This window comes from Gavialis gangeticus, unplaced genomic scaffold (assembly GCF_001723915.1).
Source record: "Gavialis gangeticus isolate Ggan-Ray unplaced genomic scaffold, GavGan_comp1, whole genome shotgun sequence".
NCBI lineage: Eukaryota > Metazoa > Chordata > Crocodylia > Gavialidae > Gavialis > Gavialis gangeticus.
The window spans coordinates 48,899,402-48,921,090 of record NW_017729030.1 but is presented as its reverse complement, the minus strand read 5'-3'; the positions used below and the strand labels follow the sequence as shown (position 1 = coordinate 48,921,090).

The window sequence follows — 21,689 nt, the reverse complement described above, 5'->3', positions numbered from 1 at the left end:
CAGAATGAAATTTTGATGCAAGTAGCATGCTCATTACCCCCTAGGGTACCAGTAGAGGCTGCACTTAATAAAAACAGTGTACAGTGTATGGATGAAATCTTCTTTTAAGTCAGACTTTCTCATCTGAATTAAGGATTTAGCCTTATGTTTGCTATGTATGTATGTTTGCTTGTGTATGTTTGATCTTAGTCATTTTGTGTACAAATGTCCCACTGATTTCCATGGATGCTACCTGCTGGAAAGGTCTATAGGGTCAGGCTCAGTGCACATAATTAGCATTATAATTTATGCACAACATTAATTATGATGATAAAAACAGTTTAATGCACCAAGCTGCTAATCAGTGTGGCTTTTGTGAAAAAGATGAGGAGAGATATGCTTATCTACACACCCCACAAGAAGATTCTCTGATGTCAAACACTGATAATAGCCAGAAACGGTAAAATATAAAAATTCTCCCAGTGAGAAGAGCCCTGAAAATGTGTGTTATTTATACAACAGTCTGGTGAACATACACAGAGGGAGTACCATGTATAGGACTTAGCCTAATGCTACTCTGCACAGACTACTGAGGTTTAGATGCTGATGTGACTATGATGTCAGCATTAAAACCATCCTTTCACAGCATTTGATTAAGTGAAGGTCAGCCAAAGGTGTGCTCTCTCTATATATCTATTTTGGTTAGCCTTCATCATTAAGACCATCTTTCCAACAGAAAGCATCACTCCACATATAACAACATTTTGTTCAACTGTTTGAGAACTGGATACATAGATTAGCTTTTTTTGGCTTGGGTCCTTCATTACACTAGCAATCAAATAAATATCAAAAATTCCCAAGATGATAAAGGAACCATTATGCCTCGGATATACACATGTAACCTAAGGGCCCATAGAATCAAAGAGTGCTAATATAGACAAAATAGATCCCACATCAATCTGACACAAATTAGATCTGAATGAATGTCTCTTTGTTTTAAAGGATATTTAAAACCCCATTGGGTGGAAGGTGAGCTCAGTTTTAAAAAATGTCGCGGAATCTTTTCCAAAGAAGCTTTCCTGTATTAAACTAATATGTTGTATTTCAATTATGTTTTAACAATATTTTGAGTCCTATTTCAGATGCCATCAAAGTAATTAAACCCTGTTTTTTATCATAGGAACGCTTAGCTGTATTTGATATTTTAGATTTCTTGTTTCAGCAATTTTAAAATCTTTTAATGATCAGTTTTTCCCCCTACATTAAAAAAAATCCTTAAAGCACAACAAAACAAAACAAAAAATGCCTCCTACAATAACAAATAAGTGCATAACACTCTCCATCCTATATTACCCCTCCTCCCCGCAACTGCAACCTCAGTACACAGACCAAAGATACTGGGAATAAGCTAAAAATGTGGTTTGCCCCCATTCTAACTAGGGGATGGAAAGGAAAGGAAAGGAAGGAGATATAGGTCCAGGCAGTATAAACATGTGACTAAAAACAAATTTGAAGGCAGTTTTAAGGCTAGTGTCTCATTTGATTGAGATTCAGACTGCCTTCAAAGTTAGCGAATGTTACTTGCATCTAAATCCCTCTGCAAACCTTAAGGGGGAAGCAATCATAAGTAAAAGAGGTTATAAAATTATAGTAGAGGATGAATTCCTAATAGGCCTTTGAATCCAACCCCTGCAAGGGCAGAAGGCAGAAGATACCAGTTTAAACATAAAGCGCTATATCCTTAGCTGACATAAATTGACATAAGTCCACTGAGCCTGTTTGCAGTATTACATTATATTGAATTATTTTAAGAGTGCGTAACAGGAAGGATCACACCTGGTATTACATGAGGGATCCCTCAAGGAAGGCGTAAACATTCAGATTGTGAATCTGATTAACTATAAATTCATTCATTCAGTTTCAGCATTTTGAACAAGTTTATGGAAACATTCACTTTACTTCTCAATATATGTTTCTCTTGTCATGATAATGTTTGATAGATGGTCTCTAAGAAGGGGCAATTTGCCATATTTGTCATTTACATTTTTCTGAATGTAATACATTTAGGCTAATTTATACTTCTGTTATTGCACATGTATAATGTAGGCAAAGAAACTTGGAAAAAGATAGATTTTGATACAGCAAACAATTATGGAATAACCTGTCCACTGGGAAAACTTGTTCCTAGGCTCAGTCAGTTAATAGATGGCTTATTCATTGAATCATGAAGGTCTATATATCCCTTTATACATTTTTTATCCAGGGTAACTTAATTATGGATGTGCTTATTATCTAGATAAATGTCTGTTCACTTTGGTGTCCATGGCAGTTTTGCTTGAATAAAGAATGTGAGATCAGACTATTATTTGAAAGAATTCATATATAAAAGATACTGGTAATTATTTCCATTAATAATAATAAATACAATGTTCACCAGAAAACGGTGCACCGGCTCCTTCAACTTATACTGGCTCAACTTTGCTTACCGTGCTCAGTCTGATGTGGCTCATTATGAAGCCAATCTTTAAAGAAAATGAAGCATTTAAAATGTTTTTGCAGATTTGAGTACAGAAGGCTTTGAAACTAGTATTCAACCAACAGGAAAAAAGCTCTCCTTCTTTAAACACTGGGTTTTCCTCAAAGACTTATCCCCAAAATTTTCAAATTCAACTAACATTTTCAAATGGGCACAGCTGGACAGACTGAGTTAAATGCTGCTCTGTAGGTGTTAAGATTTTAGGGGTCCTAAAGACAAGATTATATTTTAAGGGAAATTACAAAGACATAAATTTAAAGTCCTTACTGTTTCTAACTAGCAGCATAATTACTTCTTATATCACCAAATAATTTATATCCAGGGTGTCATATATGCGGCCCGCATGCCAATTCCAACTCATGGGGCTCACAGAGGAGCTGGGAATTCAGGGGTAGGGTGGGGATGGGGCCTGCCAATGAAATACAGGGCATGGAGCCCCAGTAATCATTATTGTTGATGGTAGAGGGGGCAAGTAACAGCCAAGTTAACCCCTGCACTGCCCCTACTTCCAGGTCCAGATGTAGCCTGGGAGGCTCGTTGTGGTCTGGATCTGGATTGTGTGGAGCCCCATGGTCTGGATCTAGCCATGGGATGCAAGTGAGTTTGACATGCTTAGTTTATATGAAAAATATTCTAGAAATAATATTGCCATGTGATAGGTAGAGCTACCATGGAACTTAATTCTAAATTCTATCAGCATTTCTCTGGGTTAGATGACACAGAACCAACCCCACAGTATACTTCCAGGATGTATGTCTATATTACTTTGCAAAAAGAAGTCATTCAGGTTTCAAAATCATGAACTCAGAAAGTAAGAAATGTGAGAATGAAGGTTGCCTGTGCAACTTAAATTCTGTTTCTTTCTATGGAAGATCTGACACATTGATGTCACCACTTTACCCCAAGTCTTTAATTCCATGATCACAGATTATTATTTTTTTCCGCCTCTTGGTATTTTCATGTGAAAATGGCTCATGGCCTTGAGCCATTTCGTTTGCATCTGGAGGTTTGAGCCTCTGCTTCACAGTGATTCAGTGGGAGTCTGTGAGGCTACGCTGAATGTATAGTACAGCACTCAAAAGTCAAAGAAGAAATTTTACAAAATGTCAGCACACCTAAAAATTACACCTTATAATATGACTGAAATTATATGACTTTTCCTAAGGCCAACAAAAGGCAGCACTCTGATCTAAGGCACTCTGTCTTGAACTCCTTTCTTCTCCCACCCCAAATTTCTAGATCTTCCTCCAGAGCCCAGAGACATTAAAGTTCTTCAAAATGTCTAGAGAAAAAAAAAAGTGTAAATGTTGGCAACATTTTCTCTCTAACCTTTCAGAAACATCTGCCTTATTCTCTTATTCTGCAAATTTCTGATAAAGTTTGATCCGTGACAAACCCCTCCACAATGCATAAAATATATCCAAAGGGTAGTTCAGCCATGGTAGCTGAACCACAGGGAATACAGACACGTCATGGGAAATGTAGTTTAGAGAGTGAGTTGGGCCACAGGAAGGAATGAGTTGGAGGCTCCCAAACTACATGTCCTCTGAGGCTCTGCAGCCCAGAATGTTGTGAAACTAGCCAGAAACATAACTCTATGAATCAGTATGTTAAGCCAAAATATTTTGATGTCAGTCAATTTGACCCGTAATGAAATGCTCCATTTCAGTTTTCCACAGAGAAAGCCGAAATCTTTTTTTATAGATCCTGTAATTTCTATTGAAAAAATATTTTGACAGAAAGTTGCTATCAGCTTCTGTATGCATTTTATGGCATTCCCTTTCACTCAGTTGTGATCTGACACTAGTTTAAAACTAATTTACCCTTCATGGGGCTACCTATAATTGTATCCCCTTGTAAAAGAATCATTGTTACTTTGTTTCATATATACCTGCTCAAATATTGAGCATTATATTTACTTACATATATTTGATTAATTAAAAAAACACGCTTGTTTTAGAATTTCTTATAAGCTTATTCTATGTGTAAGTGTATTGTAAATATGTCTGTAATTCATACATAATGAATATGTTTGAGTAACTGAAATAGAGGCTAAAACAAGAAAGAAATGAATGATCGTATGTCTCAAAGAGTCTGCGTTCCAGGCTTACAAGTGCAAAGCAATAAAGGCTGGACTGGGAAACTCAGTTACATTTAAAATAACTGTTTATAATCCTTCAAATATTTTTTACAAATCCAGCTCTAAAATAGTTAGAGCATAATTGATTTTAATAATCCTAAACTGATCTAAGCATCTCCTACTCAAGCCTTAATAATTAACCCTACCAGGTCACAGCCCTCCTAGATTTACCATATAAATACTGTTAATCTCAGAGAATATTCTCTATATAAACATACAGCAAGAATAGAATAGTCTCAAAACAGCAGCTATGCATTTTGATCTATACAAAGAGATAGCACTTTTTTCAAAAGCTGCTCGCTTAATCTGATTAACCCTTTTCTTCCTTAAGTGTAATAAGGACATCATCTAAAATTAAGCTCAGCTGTGTTTGATTTTTAATCAGCTGCTGTTAAATGCAAGGAGAAACTTTGATATGGTGGAGCAGGATCATTCACAAAAGAAAACACACTGTATCTTCATAAGGAGAAACCTGTAAATGAAGACTTGATTTTTGTTCTTGAAAACGGCTGAGTTATATTTAAATGTACACTCCAGTCAATAACATTCTTGTTATTAAATAAAAGCACAAATTAGACAAAAAAGAAACATGCCAAACTGCTGTGAACCCACAGAGACGGTGCAGTTGACGTGTACACCTTGTTTCTTCCTACCTTATATATATTGATAGGAATATCAATGACGATATAGATAAGGTCTCCTAGTGCCAGGCTAGCTATCAGTGCATTCGGGCCATTCCTCATACACTTGTTCTGATAAATGATCCTCAGGAGTGTTGCATTTCCAACCAATCCAACGATGAAAATAGCACAACTTATCACTGTGTTAATGTATTTAAAAGTGTTAGCAATTCTCGTCTGTTGGCTGCAAGGGTAAGTTTTGTTGACCAGCATGGGTCTGCTGGTAGTAAGAAGTAGGTTAGCTTCTGTTCTGGAGTAGATGGTGAAAGTACTCAGATTGGTGTAGTATCTATCAGAGCTGTCACTGAGGACAAATCCTGGTACCAGAAGCATCAAGGAAACCCATAAGCAAAAAGCTCCCATCCTGAAGCCTTGAATTGCAAGCAAATTGTGTGAAACAGCTCTTTCAATATTTTACTGTGATCCTTCTCACTTCTTTACCTATATGGAGAAATAATACAAAAAAACCCCATAAGTAAAACACGGGTCAACACAATAGGAGTAGTACTAAAAACAAGCATACGGTTTCTTATTTGGCAAGAAATATGTGGTTTTTATATCAGCTGAGCTGTTTTGACAAAATCAGATAGATAACCTTTGGCACGTGATGACTTGTGCTAAAAAGATCTTGCCATGCCATGAAAATGCGCAGGAGTACTTGTCTATGTGTGGAATAAAACATTCCAGACAACAAGTGGCAGATAAAAGTTGTGTCACAAGACTTGGGCTTGCAAGAAAAGTGTGTTAGGAAAAGGATATCAGAGAAGCTTCCCTGAATGATATTTCAGTTCCTAGAAAATTTAAGCAAATTTCCCTATATGAGTTCAGCTAAATAGCGAAATTGCAACCTTTCATCATTAAAAGTATTTAGTAAAAGTATTAAGACAGAAAGTTCAAATCCTCTCCATTATTTTGAGGTAGATTCAAAGTCCAAAGACAGCAGAAAGATTCCTACTGACTTCAGTAAACTTTGGATCAAATCCTTTAAAGCTTTTCCATTTCCTATACAGCTCAGTAGGCTCTACCTATAGGATCAATATATCCTTCATCTTCCATAATTCCCTTGGAGTTCATATTTAGATTTTAGCTATAGTTAAGTCTGTTACGTGTAAATACAAGTGATTTTATGTGTTCACTGTACACAGTTTAGCCTGGTAAGGAATAATCCATGAAATCTGCTGCTTGTAGAGGGAACATCAGCAGCATGGTCATCCCCCACAGCAAGCGCAAGTTTGAGTAAAAGAAAAGTCTACAGTCTATTTCCTGAAGCAATGGATGATTATCACTATTACAAATACTGCACTGCGGTTCAGGCCAGATGTCACTTGTGGGATCCACATCAAAAGTAGTATACATTCTCACGTCCCAAAGATTCCTCCTCCATCCCTCCTGCTCAGTCTGACAATTTCTTACAACATCAAGGGCAGTCTTGGCCACACCGGAAAATTCAAGTCTAGAATTGCAATACTGTAAATGAAGGAACTGGAAGATTATTTTTAAACTAATGAATCTTATGGTATATAGAGATTCCTCCCCAACTTTTTTTGCCATGGGGTTATTAAAAATAAAATAACAATGTAGAATTCACAACGGAAACTGACAGAGAATTCACTAACATTGGTGCCTCAGGCACATTTGTAATACTTGCATTTAATTTTATGAAACTTTTTCCATGGTAGCATATGGTATGTAAAGTTCCCTGACTGCATGATAGTAGTATACACAGTTCTGTAGCGCATGCAGTCTCTCTCTCTCTCTAATGTAGTGTATAGAACATATGAATTCCTAAGTTATCTCCATATGCTTGCTAGTCTGATTTCTGAATCACTGAAGAAGCCCTGTAAACTAAAGTCAGAATCTTGCCCATTGCATCAGCCTGTGCTTATGATCTTAAAATCTAAAGAACTAAATAGCAGCCTTGGATTTATTTTTTTATAATACCTGTTATATTGGTAACTCAGGGCCATTAAAAATATTGTACATTACTTAAATTGTTTTTGACTTAGGGGTCTAAATCATTTCATAAATATCAGTTACACTTCCCAATGCTCCTTGTCAGACAACTTTTATTATTTATTATTACAAGGTTTACAAATGGGTAACACTGAGTCACTGAGAGTTTAAGTGAAGAGAATCAAGTTCATACTTGCCCAAGTGAATCCGCAGTAGAGCCAGACTAAACTCCAGTTTTCCTAACACCCAGACTCATGCTCTAATCACATTGGTCTCCCTGTTTTATGAAACTTTTCTGCGGACGCTCAAAGGATGACAACCCCTATGAATATGATGTCAGAGGTAGCAAGAACATGCAAACAGAGAACCACATTCTCAGACACTTTCCCAACAAGCTAAACAAACCAGAAAACTCCCCCCTTGTGATCATTTCCAAGAACACTTTTATATGGATTCACTGACATGTCCTGCCACTGCTTATGCTCAGCGTGTCTGTATGCATACACAGTAGCAGCGTGCATGCGCACACATCTCTGCAGGAATCTGGAGTAAAACTTGGCTTAACTGTCCTTAATAGATAATACAAAGGCAAAGCATACATGTGAGCTATAGTATCTGTGGGATTATTTCAGACTCGCAGGCCACAAGCAGTAAACCAGAAGAACGTTAAGAACTGCTATCAAGACTCAGATTGTAGGTCCATCCTGCCCAGTCTCTTAGTGGGAGAGGAGCAGGGGAAAAATTGTGGATGCTGAAAGGCAGAGTGGACTGGGTCTGAGCAGGGGGTTTCCCCAGCTCCTCTCCCACTGGCAGCCCTGGCACACCTGTGTAACATGCTACTGGCACCCTGAGACCCTGGGAGAGCTGAGAGCACAACTCCTCACCTATTAGCAGCGGCTCTCCTGCCTGGAGTAGGGAAGCCAGAAACACCTAAGAAGACTCTTCCGATGCCTGAAGAACGGTGTTTGTGCCCAAAAGCTTGCAAAGAACAATTTTTCCAACTATTGAGTTGGTCTAATAAAAGAGATCACCTCTACCCAGACACCTTGCTGGGAACATTTGATCTTAGCAGTTTTCCTGCTCAGAGCCGTCGGGGTTGGACTCGATGATCTTTCCAGGTCCCGTCCAGCTCACGTCTATGATTTCTGGCAGACCAGGTGCTTTGGTTCAATCTATCTTTTACCAGACCAACTCAAATAGTTGGAAACCATTCTTTTTTGCAAACTTGCGGGTAGGAACGAACACCCTTCGCCCGGCTGCGGAAGCGTCTGCAGGTGGTCTGCGCTCTTCCTAGGAGCGGTAAAGCAGCTGGAGACATGCAAGAAAGCCAGAAATGTCAGTGGAGGTGGTCAGTAGGTGAGAGCCTGGGATCCCCAAAGACCTCCAGAAAGCAAAGAGCAGCCTGCTGTTCAATGGAGAAGCCCCTAAGGGAGATGTCAAGCAGGATTTCAACAAACTTGGGGTTTGCAAAGCGAGGGGGGGAGGCCAGACCCGGCTCCGTGGCATTGGGATGCCCCCCACCCTCGCTTGCAGCACCGGCCAACGTGCCTCTCCCAGCCCGCGCCTGCCCACCGGCCCCCTGGCCCGCGCTGCGCCCCCAAACCCTACCAGGCGGCTCCCCCCGGGAGCACTTGCAAGCCGCTCGGGTCCAGGCTGGATATCCGGGCCAGGCTCAGCAGATCCTCCCGTCTCCGCCGGGCTGGGTGGGATCAGGAAATCTCCACCTCCGCTAGATGAGCACAGGGAAGAAAGAGCCGGAGCGGAGCGTCTGCCCCCTCCCCCAAACCACACCAGGCTCCAGCCCACAGGGAGCCCCAGCCTCCGTTCAAACGCAGAGGTCTCCTCCCGGGCGCAAGGGAGCACAGCCCTCCTTAACTGCTTCCGCCCTGGTGTGCCGCTCACCGGCGTCCGCGCGCGGCCCGGGCTGCTCCACACGCAGCGCCCGCTGCTCGGGGCCGCGCTGGAGGCGGGAGGCAGAGCAGGGAAGGCACGGGGGCTGCAAGACATCAGTAACTTCAGCCCTCAAAGTTGTCTCTTTTTTTGGGTTTTGTCCAAAAGAAACTTTTGGAAGGATGGAAAAGCCTTTTGAGCCTCGGGCAGACGTCTCCATGGCTCCACATGGTCTTCGCGGGGGGGGGCAGATCTAGGCTTTTTGACAAGAGGCGTGCAGATGGTGGGGGGCATCCTCACGTGTAATGCGACATGCTAAGTGACAGGGGTGTCGGTCCATTACACACGTTACAGACATGTTCGCACTTACACACGTTAGGTTAGAAGCTTTACTGATATGCTAGGGCTGTATTGTTCGGTTTAAGAGCCCGGGAAAAACAAATATGGAATAGGCACTGATTTGCTGGATTATATATTAAGTTCCCCCAAATCAGGGCTGTGTTACTCAGTTTAAGATCCTGGCAAAAACAAATACTGGAATGTGCACTGATTTGCTAGATTGTATATTAAGTTCAAAAAACATAACAACCTAGGCAAAAATAGTCAAAGGGTGTTGTGTCGGGTAGTTGTTTTCGAAGTGTAGGTGGGGCAGGAATCAAAGGGGGGGTGCGACTGCTGGATCTGCCCCGGTTGTAGCCTATTTCCAGTTGCTACGAATCATTAAGAAAACAGCAAAATGATGTTTTATTATATTCTCATTTTTCCTTACATTACTCCTCCCTCCCTGTGAACAATTTCTTGTGTGAGTGGTAGGCGGTACAGTGCTATGGTGCACTTGTCACTAGAAGGATTTGGGGTGTGAGAGATTATCAAAGGGACGGGGCACCCATGAGAAGTATGGGTGTCACCCTCTTCAGATGTGACCCTTTCTGCTGAAAGGGTGTAAAAATGGTCACAAACCATTTTCTGGGATGAGAGGAAATACTGTTAGAATCACAGAAAATTAGGGTTGAAAGGGACCTCAGGAGGTCATCGGCTTAAAGCAGGACCAGCCCCAGATATACCACCCCAGCCGAGGGTATGTCTACCTGGGCCTTAAAAACCTCCAAGGACGGAGATTCCACAGCCTTTATGGGTAGCCTGCTTCCCATGCTTTACTACTGTCCTCAGGAGAAAGTTTTTCCTAATATCTAACCTAAAGTTCCCTTGCAACTTCAGACCACGGCTCCTCGTTCTGTTTTCCACCACTACTGAGAACAGTCAGCATGGATTCACCAAGGGCAAGTCATGTTTGACCAACCTGATTGTTATGATGAGATGACTGGTTCTGTGGATGTGGGGAGAGCAGTGGATCTGATATACCTTGACTTTAGCAAGGCTTTCGATATGGTCTCCTACAATATTTTTGCAAGCAAGCTAAGAAAACACGGGTTGGTTGGATGAATGGACTGTAAGGTAGATAGAAAACTGGTGGGATTGTCAGGCTCAAAGGGTAGTAATCAATGGGTCAGTATCTAGTTGGCAGCCAGTATGAAGTGGAGTGCCCCAGGGGTCAGTCCTGAGGCCTGGTTTGTTCAATATTTTCATCAACGACCTGAAAGATAGGAAGAGTGTCCCCTCAGAAAATTGCAGATGATACCACGCTGGGGAGAGAAGTAGATATGCTGGAGGTTAGGGCTAGGATTCAGAGAGGCCTAGACAAACTGGAGGATTGGACCAAAAAAAATCTCATGAGGTTCAGTAAGGACAAGTGCAAAGTCCTGCATTTAGGATGGAACAATCCCATGCACCAGTACAGGCTGTGAGGTGACTGGCTGGGCAGCAGCTCTACAGAAAAGGACCTGGGCGCTACGATGGACAGTAAGCTGAATATGAGCCAACAGTGTGCCCTTGTTGAAAAGCAGGCTAATGACATACTGGGCTGCATTAGTAGGAGCATTGCCAGCAGGTCAAGGGAAGTGATTATTCCCCTCTGTTCTGCATTGGTGAGGCCACATCTGGAGTACTGTGTCCAGTTTTGCTCTCCCCTCCCCCTCCCACTAGAGAAAGGACTTTGACAAATTGGAGAGAGTCCAGTAGAGGGCAATGAAAATGGTTAGTGGGTTAGGGCACATGACTTATGAGACAGGCTGGGGGAACTGGAGAAGAGAAGACTGAGAGGGAATTTAATAGCAACCAGCAGCTACTTAAAGGGTGGTTCCAGAAAGGATGGAATAACCTTCTTCTCTGCCAAGTGCTTAGAAAGGGATTCCTTGAGGACCTGTTCCATGGTTTTTCCAGGGACTGAGGTGAAGCTGACTGGTCATAGTTCCCTGGATCCACCTTCTTCCCATTCTTAAGGATGGGCACTATATTGGCCCTTTTCCAATCATCCAGAACCTCTCCCAATTGTCATGCATTTTCAAAGACAATGGCCAGCGGCTCTGCAATTACATCAGCCAACTCCCTGAGGTGCATCATGTCTGTCCCCATGAACTCCATCTTTTCTAAATAGCTCTTAACCTGTTCTTTCACCACTGTTGGCTGCTCACCTCTGGCCCAAACTGTGCTGCTAGGTGCAGTAGTCTGGGAGCTGACATTGCTTGTGAAGACTGAGGTGAAAAAAACATTGAGTACTTTAGTTTTTTCTTCCTCATCTATCACTAGGTTGTCCTCCCCTCCCCCGCCATTCAATAAGGGACTCATACTTTCCCTGATCTTCCTCTTATTGTAGCAACCCTTCTTGGTACCCTTCATGTCTTTTGGTAGTTGCAACTCGTATTGTGTTTTGGCCTTCCTGATTTTATCCTTACAAGCCCAAGCATCTTATTTTACTGTTATCTCACTGGTAGTGAGGTCCACAGTGCTAAGTCAAAAGAATCCTGGTTCCTTGGGCACAGTGAGTGTTTTGACTAGGATCATTAATAGATTAATGTAGTCCAAAACTATGGGTACGCTCTGACCCAGATTCCTCAGTGACCTCAGGTAGTTGGTGGGGTAGGAGCAAGAGGGCCACTTCTTTCTTAGAGACCTAGAAGTAGTGCCATGAGGTCCCTTTCCCACACCCCAGAAGTGTCAGCAGGGTTTCCTGTCTATCTGGGAACAAAGCCCTCTCTTACTCAGAGGGGCAAAGGTGAAGCTGAGGAACTTACATGTAACTAACCCGAATATCAGCAGCTGCAGGATGTCTAATTCAGTGTTTCTCAATTAAGGTGCCATGACACCCTTTTTGGGGTGGTGTGACATAGACGCCACTGTTGCTGACACTGGTGCTGCAACTGAGTAGAACTTCCCCCTATGCCTCGTGCAGAGTCAGACCTGGAAGAGCTGTAGCAAGAGTACGCACTCCTGCCTGCAGGAAGGCTGTGGCTGCCCTGTGCACCTGTTTCTGGGAGGAGGGTGCAGGGTCAGACCAGAAAGTGCTGCAGCCAACTGAGTGCTCCTGCTTCCTTTAGGTTTATCAAACAACCCTCAGGGAGTTAGGAGTGCATTCTCTTGCCTCAGCCCTCCTGGGCACATGGGACACAAGGCACATGGGGCAGTTCCACCTGGCCGCAACAGCAGCAGTAGCAGGACACTGGTTGAGAACCACAGAGATAATCTGAGGCAACACAACAATAGTTTTCAATCAGGAGTGCCACGAACTTCAAAAAAGTTATAGAGAGGTGCTCTGAGCCTAAAAAGGTTGAGAACCACTGGTGTAATTGGATGGGTGAAAAGGGCCCACTGCATACTTTGACTCCAGCTGTGCATGCATTTAGTGCACCACAGGAGTACTGTCAATAAAGTCTCTCATCTTTCCCAAGCAGGCAGGCTTGGAGTTAATATCCCGTTGCTGTTATTAGAGCTATTGTTTCAGGCTTCCTGCAAATGCAGGCAAATCTGATTATCTCATTTAAACCTGATTTATGTTCCAAAGTCCATCTTGCAAACTACAAGAGTTGGAAACTTTTTATTTCAAAATGAAAGTCAAATCCCAATGTCATGCATTATGCATGACTTCTGGTACCAAGGTCTAGGCAAAGACCTATGGTGTGAATGCCATAAGCTAGCCCTGGCTTAGATCATTTGATTTTTAGAGGCTCTGGCTAAAGTGTTTTATGATTCTTATTTCAAGCACTGAATTTTCCCCTCCCAAGTTAGTAATGTCATAGAACTTATTTAAATGATGATTTGTTAAAAGTAGATTGTCAGAAATATGCAGTCAGCCTTAGATGCTGAGAAGGCATTCGTTAGTATTCTTTGAACTTGTACTTTTAACACTAAAAAGATATTTATAATCATTTTATAATTGCTGCTCACTGTGTGTATTCTTTTGTTTGAACATTCCCTGATGAGGCATCTTCTCCTTAAATATGTGCGCCATGCAAGGCTGTCCTTTTACCTCTTAGGTCTCTCCAAAGAATGAACTGCATTAGTTTACAGGGCTTCTTCAGTGATTCAGAACATTATAACTCACAATAACATGTCATTATTCTCTGTGCAAATGACTTCCTATTATATTTCAGTGAAAGACAAGCTTCCATTCTGCACTTCAAATAATTTTTTAAGAGGTAAAAGTACATATGATTTTCAGAGTTATCGGCAAACTTCAACAGTGCTATACTTTTTTAATACTGATCACCTCCCCCACCCCCTGAAGGATTTCAGATATAAGAGTAGGAAAAAAATCATTCAATTGGACTAAACTAGGAAAGATACACCTGAAGCCCTTTATAGAAAGTTGACATCAAGACTTTCAAGAATGGCATAACTTAGCATGTTCTGTATTTGGATGAGTCACCCTGATTTAAATGAATGTTACCCAGGTGGTGAATTATCCATGTAAGGTACAATCCCTGTTCCACAGTTAAGGAGCTAGTGGGCTCAGCTGAGTTCTAGCTGACATCCACTGACCAGTCCAATGGCCTGACTGGCCCAAGTGCTGAATTGAGGGAACCACCCTAGCAGCTGACCTCTGCCCAGTGTACAGAACGTCTAGTGTGTAAACAACTCCAGGCCTGTTCTGTATCTCTTTGCCTTTTCTCCTGCTCCCTATTCTTGTTCCTGGTCCTTGACTCCTGACCTTGTCGTGTCTCCCGACTTCCTGACTCTGGATCCTGACTTTGGCTTGTTTCCCAGCTTCTTAACTCCCATTTCTGACCTTGGCTTGCCTCCTGGTTTCCAGTCTCTGGTTCACCAGGGCACCCTGGGGAAAAACCAGGAGCAGTGGTGACAAACTCCTGGAAGACTGTTTCAGGCTCAATATTAGAAAAAACTTCACAGCCAGGGTGTCCAGACTGTGGAATAAGCTCCCTCAAGAGGTGGTGCAATTGCTTACCCTGGAAATCTTCAAGAGGAGACTGCACTTTCACCTTGCTGGGGTGACTTGACCCCAATTGTCTTTCCTGCTTGGTGCAGGGGGCTAGACCTGATGATCTTCTGAGGTCCCTTCCAGCCTTGCAATCTATGAATCTATGAATTAATTTTTTTTGAGTGGAAAAATATTAGAGCAATTCATCTGCTGTAAGAACTTAGAAAATCCACAATAATTCAGAATGTTTTTGATACTATGGATTCCTATTTGAAATTTCTCAGATTATCTTGTGAATCATGTGTAGGCACTTGCACACCTAACAGTGCTAAGTTTGCCCAGGACCCTTAAAAGGATTTCACATTATCCCAGGGTGCTGTAGCAACATGGTTGAGAATCACTGCTCTAGCCGCCAGGAAAAGCTACCCTCATGAACTCTGGCAACTTTTAAATGCTCTAAATGTCTCTACTTATTCTTTGTAGAATACAAACAATGTATGCTGGAGATTTTCTAGTTGGAGAAGAGATCTAAAATCCCCTTGCTGAGGTTCAATAAAGAAACCAAAAAAAGATTAAGCCCCTTCACAAACAACTCTGATGGCATAGCATGGAAACTGCTAATTAGCTTCATTTAGTCTTTCCAGCTTGATTTATGATAGAGACTGCATTTCCTTCACAGAGAAGACAAAATCCTATCCTAAGGACCATTCTGGCAGTATGGAAAAAGGAGTTGAGTTCCTTGGGACAATGCCAGCTTTTTCAATGGTTTCCCAGATATTTGAGCTCCCAGGGTTTCTTTTCCCAGGACAGAATGACACTAACTTTAGAAGATGAGTTGTCAAAGCACTCTCAGCCACTGGAGAGATTTCCCTGATGACTTAGAATTACACAATTTTTATTATACATTCTGGAAATTAACTAAATGAGACTGGCAGTTTATGCATTGTGTGTGTAAGAGCTGGTTGGCTTTTTTTGTATGAAACACTTTATGTTGGAAAACAGTGATTCATCGGAACCAAATTTCTTCATGGAGAATTGTTGGTTTTGACAAAGTACAATTGCAAAATTTCCTCAGGGCCCAGGATGGAATTTCTGTGAAAACTCGAGTTTGACACATTATAGTTAGGCTGTTCATTAGAACAGCAGACCTAGTCTAGCATGTCCTAGGACAGTATACCATTCACTAGCATGCAAAAACAGCCTACCTGTGGTGTGGTGTGAATGAAGCTCCATTGTTTCCAGTTCAGGAGTGCGACTTATACAGGGTAAGGCAATAGGTTAGAGGTCAAATATTGCCTGGCACAGTAAGTCTGTTGGGTAGACGTGGCTTCTATCTTTCTCTTATTTTGAAGCATCTTTGTCTTACTTTGGCATGAAATGACAAAAGTTCAGAAATCTTGATTTTTTTGCAGGATGTGGAAACCACTTCCTGCCCTGGACTAGCAGTGTGCATGCTTGTAGAGCTGTAAATGTATATTTAATTGACTCAATATCACAGTCACTGAAGATCTGTAAAAACCTGATTATTTTGTGTGTAATATACAGAGTTGCTCTTTCTGCTCTTTCCCATCCATACTTGCTTTATTTACAGTACATTTCCTGTAATGACACATCAACAAAGCCTACTCCACCTACGTGATATGCATAAGTAACCCTTTTTTCCTGTGCCAAGTGTAGATTATTCCTTTTTTCTTTCATCACATTCCCAGAAAACTTTAGCCACTAAGAACACAGATTTAAATTCAAAGTTAAGTTTGCAAAGAGCACCCTTTTTAGTTAATCTTTTGGTAGGTATTCAGAATATTGCTATAGACAAGGTCTCCATAGTGTGATGCAGTTGGACTGAAGCACATGGATGTGACAGAGTGGACCCACCTTATCATACAGGTGGTGCTGTATGCTGTAGCTACTAATTCACTGTACAGATGGGAATATTAGTCAGAGATTTGCCTAGCGGTTCCACCCACTGGTCTTCTTCTGAAAATGGGTGATTTTTACCTCCCAAATTAAATACTTGGGTTCTATCTTGGTAGAGCTGATTTCATTCTCTACTTTGTAGAAGTAAAGTTTTCCCAGACTAATAAAAACCCTGTTTAAAAACTAGCTGCTATCATTATTATTGTGACTGTGCAAAGACAGGTTATCTATACAACGCATTATCTTCCATGCTAGTTAAACTGTGAATTTTACTGAAGAATTATAGAAAAGCTATAGTAAGAATTGACATCACTGGCCCTCTCATAACGTGGAGACTTGCTAAACTGAATAATTTGCTATCTGTAATACTGGCCCTTTTGCTTCCCTCTGGAGCATTTTTTCATAATTGTTAATGATACAGTCTAAGAAAAAACCCAGTAAAGACTGACTGGGAAAGGTCCAACTTTTGCTTGTCATTGTACTTCACCAGCATCAGTGCTGGAACACTGAGGATAAAAAAAATAAAATGTGCCATGCTTCTACTGCATTTCCTTTTCTCTTTACCATATTTTTTGTCATTGTGGTTTTCCACTTATAAGATAAAACCTGCCTTAAACACAAGCAATCTCAAAATCAGAAAGAATAAACAGCCGCAAAAATCTTATCACACTTGCAAGGCCTGCAGCTGGCAATGAGAGGTAGGGATTCGAGGAAAGTACCCTCAAGTATGCATTTTATGTGACTGCTTAGTGATGTTTGCTGTTTCAGACTGACAGCCAAATCCTTAAATTCTTATTCAGATCAAAGTCCCATTTAAGTCAACAATAGTTTGACAGGAGGAAGATTTCTAGCATAGAATAGAATAGAATAGAATAGAATAGAATGCCATGAATTAAAACTGTATGCACTTGTAGATTGTATGTTGTGGAGTAATTTGTAAGACTGTACTACCTGAGAGTACTTCAGCAAGGAAGAACCATTAACATTTAAGATTGTGGTGACAGCATGGACACTGCCTAAGCAAATAATGCTTGGTGTATTTTGGATTATTAAATATATTTTAACCTTGGTGTAGTGGGTTGTTACTCCTTAACACAATAACAAAATGTCAACAAATCCCACCCTGCCTCTCCAGTCCAGGTGGACTTCACTCCTGCACCTCCATGTTGCCTTTCTTTTCAACTTCCCTCCTCCCCAGCGTCATCTTTCTGGGAGCTTTTCCCTTCCTCCAGGGCCAGCCAACCCTCCCCATCAGCTGGCTCAGTGCTCCTTGGCAGGCAGATGATTGCCCTTTAATACCCTGCAGCTGGGCTCCCACCTCTGACCCATGCACCTTGTTACATTAGGACTAAGAACAAGTAACATTTTTTCTCCATACACTTTTCTAGCTAGGACAGCAACCCCATCCCTCTCTCTCCCTGGAGAAAGAAGCATCAGCTGGTACTCTGGTACCTGATTCCTTAGATCCAAGAATGTCCTGAGCTACTTTCACAATGTTCTGCTCTCCTCTGTTAGTTTTTTCAATTGGTGATGATTCACATCAAGACCCTTAGATGCTGCCATAGACAGATCTAGGATTTTGAAGAGGTGGGAGGGGGAAGGGAGCTGATGGCATCGCACATCATCCATCACATGTAATATAATGCATATTTTTCTCTAGTTAAAGAGAAACTAGATGCTTTACTAATGTACTAGGGGGCTGGCACTATATTATTCAATTTAAGATGAAAACAAAACCAAGTATAACAATTGGAATGTGCACAAATTTGTTAGATTTAAAATTATAAAAACCTACGCAAAATTTGTCAAAATAATCAAAAGACATTGCATCTTTCATTCTGTAGTCTTTGTAGTTAAGTGAAGATCTCTTATCCAGATTTATAAAGCAAAATCTAGCCTTCTTGAGAGTGTCTCCAATACTTCACTGTCAGTCATTTCTACACCAGAGTTAATATTAACACACTTAAGGGTTTAAATAGAGCTAAAAACAGTCAGTAGGGCTTTGGAATTGAAGTGAGACATTACCAGGAATGGCTAACAGACTGCAAAACCACAGAAGAAAGAATAATTTGAATTGTGGAACATTGAGGCCATTTGAAAAGGAGAGAGAGTCATTAACACCTGTGTAGTGGAGAGAAATGATCAGGAATCAGGGGGATGACAATGAGCCGTGAAAGCAATTGATTCTCTCAGCACTGCCTGAATAGAAATGCCGTTGCCCTTCCTAGGCAGTTGGTTTTAAAGTTTAAATGGAGCAGAAATCAAAGCGAGTGTGGGGTGCAACTGCACTATTGCACCCCCACCCCCCTACCCCCTCCAAACTGCCCATGAATCCTGCTCAGTGTCATTCCTTTAACTGTTCTTTGGTCATTTACAACCAGTAATCTATGTTTGTTTTATCTACAATTTTTCAGATGTTATTGAGAAATAAAAAATAGAAATGTGCCAAACATTTTTTTTGCAAATGAATAAACTGACTGACTGTAATTCCAAATACATGCAGACTAGACTAGAAAACTAGTCTGTACCTGGTATTTTAAGATACTATGGCCCACTTAAGTTAGATCACTGTTCTTTGCCATCCCAGCCTCCTTTGCAGCCTCTACTATCCTGCCCTTCCAGGGAGGCATGCTAGCACTCAGCTCATGCTTGGCTGCTGCAGCCCATGCAGCAGGCTTCATCCCTGAGCTCTCTGAGAGCTAAGCAGCACAGTTCCTCTCTTCCAGCCCTGTTTCCCATCTCCAGCCATCTGTCAGCTACAGATAGGTAGTGGGGAGAAGGGAAGTGTCTATGTTCCCCGCATAAGCCCCAGAACCTGGGCACCCGAGTCCTCAGGCCGTATCCCTGCACCCCATTATGAAGCACCTCACAAGGTACACACACACCTAACACTGATCCCAGGAGAACCCCCATGCTCAGGCACAGCCCCACGGACCCTGGCTCTGGCTCCTGCACACCACATCTCAGAGGCCAGAGCCAGACACCCCGTCACCCAGAGCCCAGCATGGACCCCCCTTCGAGCAGAATCAGGAGTGGATGGTTTATCTCTGGTGGATCAGGGTAGTAGAGAGCAGAACATCAGGATTGGGCCTGCATGGAGGCAACCCTGTGACCTTCACAGCTTGGCCATTCTTGGTAGGTACCCAGACACCATGTGCAGCTGAGGTGTTGCAAGGTGTTTTCGGCCCACAGCTACAGGCTCCCAGAGTACTAGGGCTGGGCGGTGGGAGGGTGGCACTAAGCACCCAAGCTGGGGAAAGCAGGCAGATGCCCCTGGAAACTTCAGGAGCAGGTGGGATGTCTCCATGCTGCAGGTAGAAGACACTGAAAATTTCCAGGGCAAGGTGTAGGGCATTATCAAAATCATGGAGTGTCTGCAGGAAGCCCCTGGAAAGTTCAAGATTGTGGGGGTTGCCTGATCAGTGGAGCCCTGGTCACTCTGGAGCAGGGGCCACACCTAGCTGCAGTGAACAGGAAAGCCACGTACCAGGACCTACACAAACATGCATCCATCGCTCCTTCCATCCACCCTTCCCGTTTTCCATCCATCCTTCCATCCACCCCTTTGCAGCCAGACCCTCACCCACCCATAGATGCTAAGACCCCATGAGCACCACCATGGATCATGGATGAACCCGTCCCATCCTCCTCCATTATCCAACTCCAGTCACACAATTGGGACTATGGGAAACTGAGGAATCTTGTTGATTTTTGGGGTGAGGCAGAGACCTCAGTTTCTGCTCACTCTAGGGATGGCTTGAGTCCCTGTGGGATCCTGTGTCCCTGGACCCTCTGAGGGAGTGTAGAAGATGCCCACTGTAGTGCCTGGAGAGGGATACAGACCCTCCCTCTTAGGCAACCCCTCCCAGCACTGCTCCAGGGCCTGCTTCCCACCTGCAACACAGTCAGGACCCCAGTCTCTGCTGTGCTGGGTGTAGAGCAGTGACACAGCTCCTGGGCCTGGACTGGGGAAGGGTCCAGACAGGGGACTTACCATACCTACCTTGCTGTCTCTGTGTGAGTGCCCAGGCGACTGCTGGGAGGGTCCTAAATGCCTGCCCTCATACTTCAGTTTATCAGCAGCAGTTGCAACTTCACACAAAGGCTCTGTTAACTGCAGAGACACTACCTGTGCGTGGGAGGATAGTACCTGCAGAATGTGATGCTGGCCCAAGGCCAGGGGTACAGCTGTACAGAGCATGGAGGCATTGAAGAAGAAAGGAGGTGATGCTGCAGGCCTTATTTTCCACCTCTGAGCTTTGGGTGCACACAGGCTAACTCCTGGCACCAGCATGACTTGAGATGTGGAGGGGGAACATGCTCAGGTTTGGGGATGCCTACACCTGGGCTGCCGGCACATGATAGGTGCTTGAGATGGCAAAATGCTGTTTTGAGGAGGCAACCCATGCCTCTGTAGACCTGTTGGAATCACAGTGCCAGGAGAGGGAATTTATGGACAGGGCCCTGGACCACTTCGTGTGCATCTATGACACCCCTGACTGGCACCATCACTGCCTCCTGCAGAGAGCCTGTACCACTCCTGGCTGGAAGTGGCAGGAGAAGATGCTGCCCAGCTCCCCACAGCATGCCATGCCCTGCTCAAGTGACTCTTCCCAGGATTAACAGTAGTGAGGGTCCTATGGGAGGGTGCTCTGCCACACACCTTCCCCCTTAAAATGGCTACGGGGGGGTCGGGGTGTCTCTGCTGCTCACCATGCAGGCTCCTCCATAGCCTGCAGCAGCTCACTAAGTGGTGAGCACCCCAATGGTGCTCCGTTACAGGTCTCCATGCTTGGGTGTGGGCAATGGGCCATCATGGCAGGGCCACAGGCCTATGTGCAGCCTGTGTGTGGCTGACTTCCTCAACAAAGCTAGTTGCTCAGATGATGTGATCTGTTTAAAGAAGGAAATGCTCAGATTGGAAGGACTGAGAGTCAAAAACATTGTTGAATGATGGCAAATCCCCCATAACAAGAAGCCCAGAAAAAGGAGAAGGAAAATCCCTATTATTAGGCCACAAAGACCCAAATGTCTTTTATGATTGGAATAATGGTTCAAAGAGAAATCCTAATCCATAAGCATGCAATGGAGAAATAGCCAGTTTTAATGCTGCAGGATTAGTGGGCTATGGAGGGAAGATCTTAGGTTCAACTGTACCTCTGAGGTGTAATTTAATGTGTTGAAACTGTACAGTGCCAGAAGTAGTTTGCTTTCTGCTCAAACTGTAGGGGTGCTGCAAACTCCTTCCCTGGTGGCTGATAAGCACTGCTGGCTGTTATGTCAGGATAGGCTCCTGACAACTCATCTTCTCACCCTCTATGG

General features: G+C 42.9%; 1 protein-coding gene across 1 annotated transcript in view; it reads right to left on the bottom strand.

Moving 5' to 3' along the window:
* Nucleotides 1-9,075, bottom strand: part of EDNRA (endothelin receptor type A) — a 42,731-nt gene extending 33,656 nt beyond the window's left edge. The window contains exons 1-2 of the mRNA XM_019522170.1: nt 8,897-9,075; nt 5,309-5,776 (exon numbers count right to left, since the gene is read on the bottom strand). Coding sequence (XP_019377715.1) covers nt 5,309-5,698 — 390 coding nt within the window. The 5' untranslated portion in view covers nt 5,699-5,776; nt 8,897-9,075. The remainder of the gene's footprint in view (nt 1-5,308; nt 5,777-8,896) is intronic.
* Nucleotides 9,076-21,689: the final 12,614 nt, after the last annotated feature.